The 10000-nt window shown below is 42.3% G+C and overlaps 1 protein-coding gene across 2 annotated transcripts in view; it reads left to right on the top strand.

Moving 5' to 3' along the window:
- arap2 (ArfGAP with RhoGAP domain, ankyrin repeat and PH domain 2) overlaps window positions 1-10000 on the top strand; it is a 114523-nt gene that overhangs the window by 84934 nt on the left and 19589 nt on the right. For both annotated transcript variants that reach the window (XM_042069621.1, XM_042069620.1), the window contains exons 23-24: window positions 5510-5657; window positions 7938-8006. In XM_042069621.1, the coding sequence (XP_041925555.1) occupies window positions 5510-5657; window positions 7938-8006 (217 nt within the window). The remainder of the gene's footprint in view (window positions 1-5509; window positions 5658-7937; window positions 8007-10000) is intronic.

The following is a 10000-nucleotide window of genomic DNA, read 5'->3' as shown; positions in this document are numbered from 1 at the left end:
TTTCAGGGTTCCCACGGGTCATGAATTTCTGGAATATCATGGAATTTTGGAAAGTCTATTCCAGACATGGAAAGTCAGGGAATTGTATCATATTTGGGGCAAAGTCATGGAATATCAATTGTTGTAGCAGTTTAAATTTACTTGCCAAAAATACATTCATACAAATATTTCCACACAGAATTGGAGCATATCTGGTTATTAGCTTTACTGCTTGCTTGAGTAGCCCAAAGTTCTTTTGCCCAACAGGGTCTAAAACGCTAACAGTCACTATTCATCTCCCGTTCTAAAGAAGATTCTTGAACACTGCGCAGCTGCACTGAAATCATTGGTAAATGAATTATATAATAAGTCATGGAAATTCAGGTTTTTTGTCAGGGAAAAGTCATGGAATTTTACATTTGACTTGAGAGTGGGAACACTGCCATTTATACGCAGGCATTTGTGACATTCATGCATTCATGTACAGGCACACATCACATATTCAGCATAACTTAACATGTATGCGTCGTGTAGAGACACCTACACATTTACAAACACACTAATATACAGTATGTATCACACACATGCACTTTTCATCTCAAACTAATGTACTCAAGAGTGAGCACTTGTGTACACAAGTAGAAGTACTGTACACATACAGTACATTTCCAAACAGGCGCAAAAATCAACAAAGAAATGTAATCATTTCCATTCATACATTCAAAAGATTCATTAACACCCACATTTAGCAAAGTGCCCATTCTTATGCTTATGAATACTTATGTCTTTACCACCAAACATGCATATATATATATATACTTACTATACACACACACACACACACACACACACATTCAGAAATACTCACACATACAAAGTGTGTTTATTGGGCTGAAGTCCTTGTCACGTTACCTATCCTGTAGCTAAGCTGAGCATATTTGTGGCTCGCTTCTTGGAACATTACTGTGTCTATGTGTACGAGCCTGTGTGTGTGTGTGTGTGTGTGTGTGTGTGTGTGTGTGTGTGTGTGTGTGTGTAGTAAGTATATATACTCGTTTGATCCCATGAGGGAAATTCACGTTTGTGGAAGACAAAGTGCATTTGTTTGTGTGTGTGTGTGTAAGTGTCTCTGCATGTTTCTGTTTCTGTTCATTTGTTCATTTGTGTATTCATGTAATGTGTATGAGTGTGTGCCTGTGTGTGTGTATGTTTGTGTTGCCTTGCCTGTGCTTCGCCCTGAGTCCCGCAGCAGATGCCTGGGAGCTCTGCTAATGACTGTGATTGTTTGAGAAGGCCATGCTAATGACTCTGATTGTTTGGAGAAGATTTAATTGGCCCATTTGGTCCATTTGGACGCGGGCCTAATTCTCCCCTCTGTAGTGCAGAAGCTGCCATTGCAGTTTTTATTTTTATTTTTATTTCACATTATTTAGTTAGTGTTGTTTGTTTGTCTCCTTGAGTGTTGTGTGTCATCACTTTTGTGTGTGCTTGTGGAAGTGATGGGGACGGTTTCTGTTCTTCTTTATAGATGCGGGTGTTCTTTATTGATGTGGGTGTTCTTCTTTATAGATGCGGGTGTTCTTTATTGATGTGGGTGTTCTTCTTTATAGGTGTGGGTGTTCTTCTTTATAGATGCGGGTGTTCTTTATTGATGTGGGTGTTCTTCTTTATAGGTGTGGGTGTTCTTCTTTATAGGTGTGGGTGTTCTTTATAGATGTGGGTGTTCTTTATTGATGTGGGTGTTCTTCTTTATAGGTGTGGGTGTTCTTCTTTATAGGTGTGGGTGTTCTTCTTTATAGGTGTGGGTGTTCTTTATAGGTGTGGGTGTTCTTCTTTATAGGTGTGGGTGTTCTTCTTTATAGGTGTGGGTGTTCATTATTGATGTGGGTGTTCTTCTTTATAGGTGTGGGTGTTCTTTATTGATGTGGGTGTTCTTCTTTATAGGTGTGGGTGTTCTTCTTTATAGGTGTGGGTGTTCTTTATAGATGCGGGTGTTCTTTATTGATGTGGGTGTTCTTCTTTATAGGTGTGGGTGTTCTTTATAGATGTGGGTGTTCTTTATTGATGTGGGTGTTCTTCTTTATAGGTGTGGGTGTTCTTCTTTATAGGTGTGGGTGTTCTTCTTTATAGGTGTGGGTGTTCTTTATAGATGTGGGTGTTCTTCTTTATAGGTGTGGGTGTTCTTTATTGATGTGGGTGTTCTTCTTTATAGGTGTGGGTGTTCTTCTTTATAGGTGTGGGTGTTCTTTATAGATGCGGGTGTTCTTTATTGATGTGGGTGTTCTTCTTTATAGGTGTGGGTGTTCTTCTTTATAGGTGTGGGTGTTCTTTATAGATGCGGGTGTTCTTTATTGATGTGGGTGTTCTTCTTTATAGGTGTGGGTGTTCTTCTTTATAGGTGTGGGTGTTCTTTATAGGTGTGGGTGTTCTTTATAGATGTGGGTGTTCTTTATTGATGTGGGTGTTCTTCTTTATAGGTGTGGGTGTTCTTTATAGATGTGGGTGTTCTTTATTGATGTGGGTGTTCTTCTTTATAGGTGTGGGTGTTCTTCTTTATAGGTGTGGGTGTTCTTCTTTATAGGTGTGGGTGTTCTTTATAGATGCGGGTGTTCTTTATTGATGTGGGTGTTCTTCTTTATAGGTGTGGGTGTTCTTCTTTATAGGTGTGGGTGTTCTTTATAGATGTGGGTGTTCTTTATTGATGTGGGTGTTCTTCTTTATAGGTGTGGGTGTTCTTCTTTATAGGTGTGGGTGTTCTTTATAGATGCGGGTGTTCTTTATTGATGTGGGTGTTCTTCTTTATAGGTGTGGGTGTTCTTTATAGATGCGGGTGTTCTTTATAGATGTGGGTGTTCTTTATAGATGTGGGTTTTCTTTATAGGTGTGGGTGTTCTTTATAGATGTGGGGTTTCTTTAAAGTGTGGGTGTTCTTTATAGATGTGGGTTTTCTTTATAGATGTGGGTGTTCTTTATGGGTGTTCTTTATAGATGGGGGTGTTCTTTATAGGTGTGGGTGCTCTTTATAGGTGTGGGTGTTCTTTATGGGTGTTCTTTATAGATGTAGGTGTTCTTTATAGGTGTGGGTGTTCTTTATGGGTGTTCTTTATAGGTGTGGGTGTTCTTTATAGATGTGGGTGTTCTTTATAGGTGTGGGTTTTCTGTATAGATGTGGGTGTTCTTTATAGATGTGGGTGAATGTCTTGTTTGGAATTCTATTTGTTTGGGAAATCATTAAATTTTGCCAGCCTAATTTCTATTATTATAATTATGACTATTTCAAGTAGGTCTACATAAAGTCCTCTCTCTCTCTCTCACACTCTTGCAGACAACCGATGCCCTCTACTCTGTGCATGTACATGAATTAAAACTGTTATTTAAGCAATATGACATGAGTGAGGGTGGGGATGGTAAAGAATATCCCCACGGCTGTAATTCGGCTGTATGTACAAGGCCGAAAGCAATTACAACCTTGGGGATATCCTTTACTAACCCCACGGCCACGAGTGTCATATTGCTTTTATACAACAGTTCCATTACCAACTACTTTAGTTTTAAGATACAAAATTGTGTTTTCTGTTGTTTATTTAGATTTTTGCTTGTTCATCCTCCATCCACAAATATAGTGCTAATCATAGATATATACTGTATCTATGGTGCTAATCTTTAGCCTTATCGTTTACCGTTGCCAAACAACGTGACACCACTCGAGAGACGTACATTGCTTGAAAGTGAACTCGAAAAAATAATGGCAGAGCTAACTCTTAAACGGCAGTAGTTCTGTATAATAAGTTCAGGGTTTGTGCCCTTATATTTTGTAAAAGCTAGCGAGAAACAAGCACTATTCAATCTAAAAACTTTGGTTTTGTAACCCCAAAAATCGTCTGAGCTCATTTACGACCTATCTGCCAGCCACCTACTTTGTGTATTTCCCACTCCAAGGTGACGTTATGAAGCGCTGCTCTCTCGCTACGAATGAATGGAACGTCCGTGTAGGATAATTTAATGCAATATGTAGATAGATAGATAGATAGATAGATAGATAGATAGATAGATAGATAGATACTTTATTGATCCCCAGAGGAAATTCAAGGTCTCAGTAGCATACAGACAACACACACACATTCACTAACAGCAGAAAAAGTCATTAAAAGTATATAATATAAAAACACAACTAAGCAGTAAGGACAGTAGAAGATAAAGAATATGCTAAATATACTAAAATACAAATTATACTAACTAACACTTAATCTAAATCAATTTTAAAAGCAGTATCCACATAGTGGTGATTAATCATTCAAGAGGCGCTTGCAATGACTGAGGCAGGGACTGAGCCTGTGATTCTCTGTGCATGTGGAGTGATTACTTGCAGTAAAAAGTCTTGACTGGGTTTGTGCTGGGATATTGCCCCTCGTGATGACTCATGGAATGCCTCTCGTCCAATCAGAAATTCAAAAATAGTTTGACCGGATCTAACTGTTGTATAATCCAGGACGGTTGACCAAACAATAATCCAATATGGTAAATGGTAATGGTAAATGGACTGCATATATATTCTACTCCCCCCGTCCCCCGAGCACTCAAAACGCTTTACAGAGTAATGCTTCACATTCACCCATTCACACACACATTCACACACCGATGGTGGAGGCTGCCATGCAAGGCACCAAACTGTCCACTAAAGATTTTTTTTTTTTTTCAAAATTGGGTTGAGCTGGGTTGTCCGTAGTTAGCTGCTTGTCAATATCGACAACTTGTGGATAACATTAGGCTACCAGTAATTTATTAACTCTGATGTAAATGTTTGCTCTGTCAATCCTGATGAAAAATGAAAAATATTTTCCATGACTGAAAAAGGGCTTGTCTGGAGGAGGCAAAACGGCAGCATGGACTAGAGGAGAGAACAGAAAGCAGAAAGTTAAAAACACTTGTAGGGAAATTGACCAGTGATTAGATGTCCAGTTACATTGTATGCACCAGGCCCTTTATCTCTAGGCTTCAACCAGTGCTGCTGTGGCAGCTGAAGCAGCAAGCGACGGTCAGGAAGGGACAAGAGTAGAGAAGAGTAGAGGAGGAGGAGGAGGGCAGTAGCTAACATGGTGCTGTGGGAGGCCCAGCTTGTGCAAGTAACAGCCGAGGTGGCAATCACAGAGATGTAAGAGATAGAGAGATGTGGCCTCATTTCTGCCAGGGTATCAGCAAGCATAGAGGCGCTTGCACAGCCGTGCGGAGAAGAGCCTGGTCTCTGGGAGCTCTGATGCTGGCCCCTGATCTACTGTATTATTGCGCTGCTGTGAAAATTTTTGGGTACACCTTATAAATGATGTGCCTAAAAAGGAGCCCTGTGTGCGTGTGTGCGTGTGTGTGCGTGTGTGTGTGTGTGTGTGCGTGCGTGCGTGCGTGTGTGTGTGTGTGTGTGTGTGCGTGTGTGCTTGTGTGTGTGTGTGTGTGTGCGTGTGTCCTTGTGTGTGTGTGTGCCTGCGTGTGTGTGTGTGTGTGTGCGTGCGTGCGTACATACGTGTGCGTTCCCAAGGATCCAGAGCTGCTCCCACATAAACCAGATGAGCGCGGGGCGCCTGGCTTCCGTCCTCTCGTCCTGCCTGTTCCAGACTGAGGGTCAGCGGGAGCAGGAGTGCCGTGTGGTGGAGGATCTCATTAGCAACTACGTGCAGCTCTTCACCGTGAGTAACACACACACACCCACACACCCACACACCCACACACCCACACACACACACACACACACACACACAAACACAGATACACACACACACACACACACACAAACAAACACAGTCACACACACACACAAACAAACACAGTCACACACACACACAAACAAACACAGATACACACACACACACACACACACACACACACACACACACACACACACACACAAACACTCACACACACACACTCACACACACACAAACACAGATACACACTCACACAACACTCATGCTGTTCTCAAATCAGATCTGGCTGCCACACCAGCAAACAACTTACAGTCATCTAAACTACAGCAACACTGGTCTAGGATCAGATCAGATGTCAAATTAGAAAAGATTGATAATCTTAGAGAAGATATATATACCTGCATATAATTCATTAAGCAGATTCTTTATCCTAAATGCACAATACTGTGTATATTCTCACACAATGCCCATGATATTAGTTAAGCTATTAGTTGGCTAATACCTTACTCCTGTAGTTGAGATACAGGGATATTTGTGAAACAAAACAAAAATCAATATACCCAAAAATAAAATACCCCCCAAAAATAACATCTTTCCTGTGCCTTCTTTGACACTTCTGTCAAATTGATTGGGATGAGTGGCACTACAGTAGGTCTCTAAACAAGTGCTCGTGGTCTTCAGCTGTATGTTGCTTTGGATAAAAGTGTCTGCAGAATAGACACATGTACAGTAACTGTGAGTGGATGACTTGCTTCACAAAACAGCCTCATTATTGACACACTTCTACAGTACCACTGCAGTGAAATTGACATGCTGTTCCATTTTCAAAAGCAGAAATGAAACAAGCGGTACACAGTGAATTGATAATACGACTGGTGGAATGTTGACACACATTCTAATGTCCCGGCATGAGTTTATGCGCTGATGGTGTCGACAAAACAACAGCGACTACAACAAAGAGGACTAAACGTGGCCTCTGTAATGAAAGAACACTTGTGAAAACTTCACTCTGGAAGCTGTCTTGTTTTTTGTGTGCCCCGTGTTGTTATGGCAGCACCTGGAAGCCTGCCTCTCCAGCGGGCCTGAAGCGCTCCCCATGGAGGCGGACTTGCACGCGTGTTATTATTATTATTACGGGTGTGACGCCTCGGAACAAAATTGGCTCAATTCACAATTCGGCATAATTGTGGGGATAGGAGACAGTAGGGGGTAAGCGAGGCGGGGAGGGAGGGTGGAGAATATTATCTGTACGGAAGTATTCTCTTTTTTTTGGGGGGGGGGTGATGTGGGGGAGGGGGGGCACAAAGCTCCCCTAATGGGATTTGACGGCTTGCACGCCTGCCGCTCGCTCATTTGCCTGGATCGCCGCGGCAGCAACGAGGCGCGAGGCACGAGGCGAGTATTCAGCCGCTAATCAGTTAGCAACGGCGGCATTAGCGTGACAAAGCACCGCCATCAGGCATGGGGCGGAGGAGAGTGCGGGGAACGAGAGAGGGAGAGAGACAGAGAAAAAGAAGAGAGAGAGAGATAGAGAGAGGCAGAGCAAAAGGGAAGAGAGAGAGAGAGGCCATAAAAATGTGTTTGTTATCATGCAGCACTGATGAAGGTGCCTCCTCTTTCTCCCCCTGACACCACATCCCAGTAGGACAATGTGACTTTTTATTTCTTTTGACTTTTTTTTCTCTCTCTCTCTCTCTCTTCCAGTCACTTTAATTGCAAATATTTTTGGCAAATACATTTTGGCGGCATCAACATAATAGTATTTTCAAGAAGTGCGCACATAGCCCATACAAAAGTAAGACCAAGGCCTTCTGTTTTTCCTGTCTCTCTCTCTCTCTCACTCTGTCTCTCTCTCTCTCTGCCTCTCTCTCTCTCTCACTCTGTCTCTCTTCCTCTCTCTCTCTCTGCCTCTCTTTCCCTTTCCATCACATCTGCATTGGAAAAGCAAAAGATGATGAGAACAGATTTAGATGACAAACACAACAAATAAACGTGCTCTATTGTCTTCACACCCCCACACTATACTACACACACAGTTCTTTCTCTCGTGCTTTGGTTTCTCTCTCTCATCTGCTCGTTCCTGTCCACACACGCTATGTTTTGTTGTGAATGTCAGTGATGTTTATGTGGCGTAAGAGAGAAGGTCACTTGCTCCCCGACCCCTGCTATAGCAGCTGTCAGATGGTCAGGAGTGGCCATGGCGCTGTGCGTTCTGCCCTGTTTACCTCTGTGTGTGCTCTGTGTTTGCATATGTGGCCACAGGTCAATGAGGAGCAAGTCAAGCAAATGGAGAAGGAGAACAGCTTCATCACCAGGTGGAAGGACTCCACGGTACGTCACCCCATCTCAACACTGCCCTTTTTAAACTGTGTGTATGTGTTTATGTGTGTGTTTGTGTGTGTGTGTGTGTGTGTGTGTTTGTGTGTGTGTGTGTGTTTATGTGTGTGTGTGTGTGTGTGTGTGTGTGTGTGTGTGTGTGTGTGTGTGTGTGTGTGTGTGTGTGTGTGTGTGTGTGTGTTATGTGTTTGTGTGTTTTTTTTGTAATTATGTTGGTCTCTCGTGTTCTGTTGTTCATTTGTGTTTATGTGTGTACTTTAAGCAAGTGTGTATGCGTGTGGATAACTTTCGGTGTGTGTGTGTGTATTTGCTTTATAATGAAGAAAGGTGTGTGTGTGTGTTCCTATCCTTGCATATGCTTGTATATGCGTGTGCCTGACAAACTGGAAGGCAGAGTTCTTCCCATCTTGTTATTCCTGTCCCCCTGTGCGTGTGTGTGTGTGTGTGTGTGTGTGTGTGTGTGTGTGTGTGTGTGTGTGTGTGTTTTGGGCTGTGTGTGTATCCATCTGTAAGTGGTCTCTCGCGGGTCACAAATTCATTGGCGAGCATGGCGGTGCCCCGTACCGCTGCATGATGGCACCGATACCCGCTGAGAGGTTGGCGTGCCCGTTAACCTTGCCTGTCTGTCGGCTTCATGCCTGGGTGCAGGCGCGCCCCAGCAAAACAATTTGTTCAGATAACCTGAAACAACAAATTAATCTGCCGCATAGCGCATAGGGTAGCCGCAGCCACCCCCAACTTTAAAAGGGAAAAAAAAAAAAAAAAACAGTTTCAGGACTTTTCACTTTTTTTATGTTGTTTGTTTCAGTTGTTGTTCTTACTACTTATCAGAAAAGAGGATTGTGAATAATTGTAAGCACAGTGGAGAAAAAATCCATCTGAAATGAAGAAAAGAGAATGGGTATTGAGAAAAGGGTATTGTTTTTCGTTTTCAAACTTGTAATTGTATATTTTAATAGGGTTTATTCATTTCTGTGTGTGTGTGTGTGTGCGTGTGTGTGTATTTGGAGGGGACACACAATCAGGCTGGCATAGAAAAGAAGATTTGTGCTGAGAAACTGATATTCTGAACATAAACCTTCTTGCATATCTTCTAGAATTTTCCATTTATTCTGAATAAATGCAGGGGCATTTTTCTTTTTTTCATTAAAAAACAAGAGCAGAACTGCCTTGTGTGATTCCAGGGGAGCCACATCCAGATGGATCCATACATCCATGTGCGCACACACACACACACACACACACACACACACACAGAGGGAGGGATACTAAGCTGGGACTGTGAATGCCTGGGCTTGAATAGGGTCCTGATTGCGTGTCGTGTGAGGGCTGTAATCAGTGTTTGGCATTTTGCACAGCGCCTCACACACATTATTCAGCTCTCCTGATACTTCCACTCAACACGGTGTCATCTCTGTCTCCCTCTGTGCGTTGGACATATAAGGTGATGGACATCATTCTTTAGATTACTCCATTTTCCATTGCTGTGGTTGGCTCCTTAACAACATGGTGGTCAGACCTGTAGGCTGTCAGGTTGCCATAGAAACAGACTGTGGAGAAGCAGCTTTTATTCACTCTCTTCCAAGCCAAGGGGAACTTTCAAGTTTTGATCAATGCTCTACAATTGTTTTACAGATAACACAACACACATCTATAAGAATCATTGGGATACTTTGGGCGTACAATATTCAGCAACGTTGAAAACCTTACACTTTTTCAAACAGTATACCCTCACGAAAGTGGGTTGGTAGAAATTTGAATGTCTAAGGCCTGATTTACTTTAGTTGTATTGGTTGTTTTCTATTGATTTGGATTGTTTTGTTGCTCTGACACGAAAATAAAAACAAGAGATGTGGAGGGAAAGATGTGAAGAAAGAAGGTAACTGATATCTGTATATCAAATTTGATATAAAAAATGGCAAGGGGTCAGATGAAGAGCAGAGCATGCAAAGTTACAAAGTGCCCGTAACGGAGTCATGCCATACACT

Source organism: Alosa sapidissima, chromosome 18 (genome assembly GCF_018492685.1).
Source record: "Alosa sapidissima isolate fAloSap1 chromosome 18, fAloSap1.pri, whole genome shotgun sequence".
Classification (NCBI taxonomy): Eukaryota; Metazoa; Chordata; class Actinopteri; order Clupeiformes; family Clupeidae; genus Alosa; species Alosa sapidissima.
The sequence above is the reverse complement of the archived record's forward strand: the minus strand, read 5'-3'. Positions and strand labels throughout refer to the sequence as shown.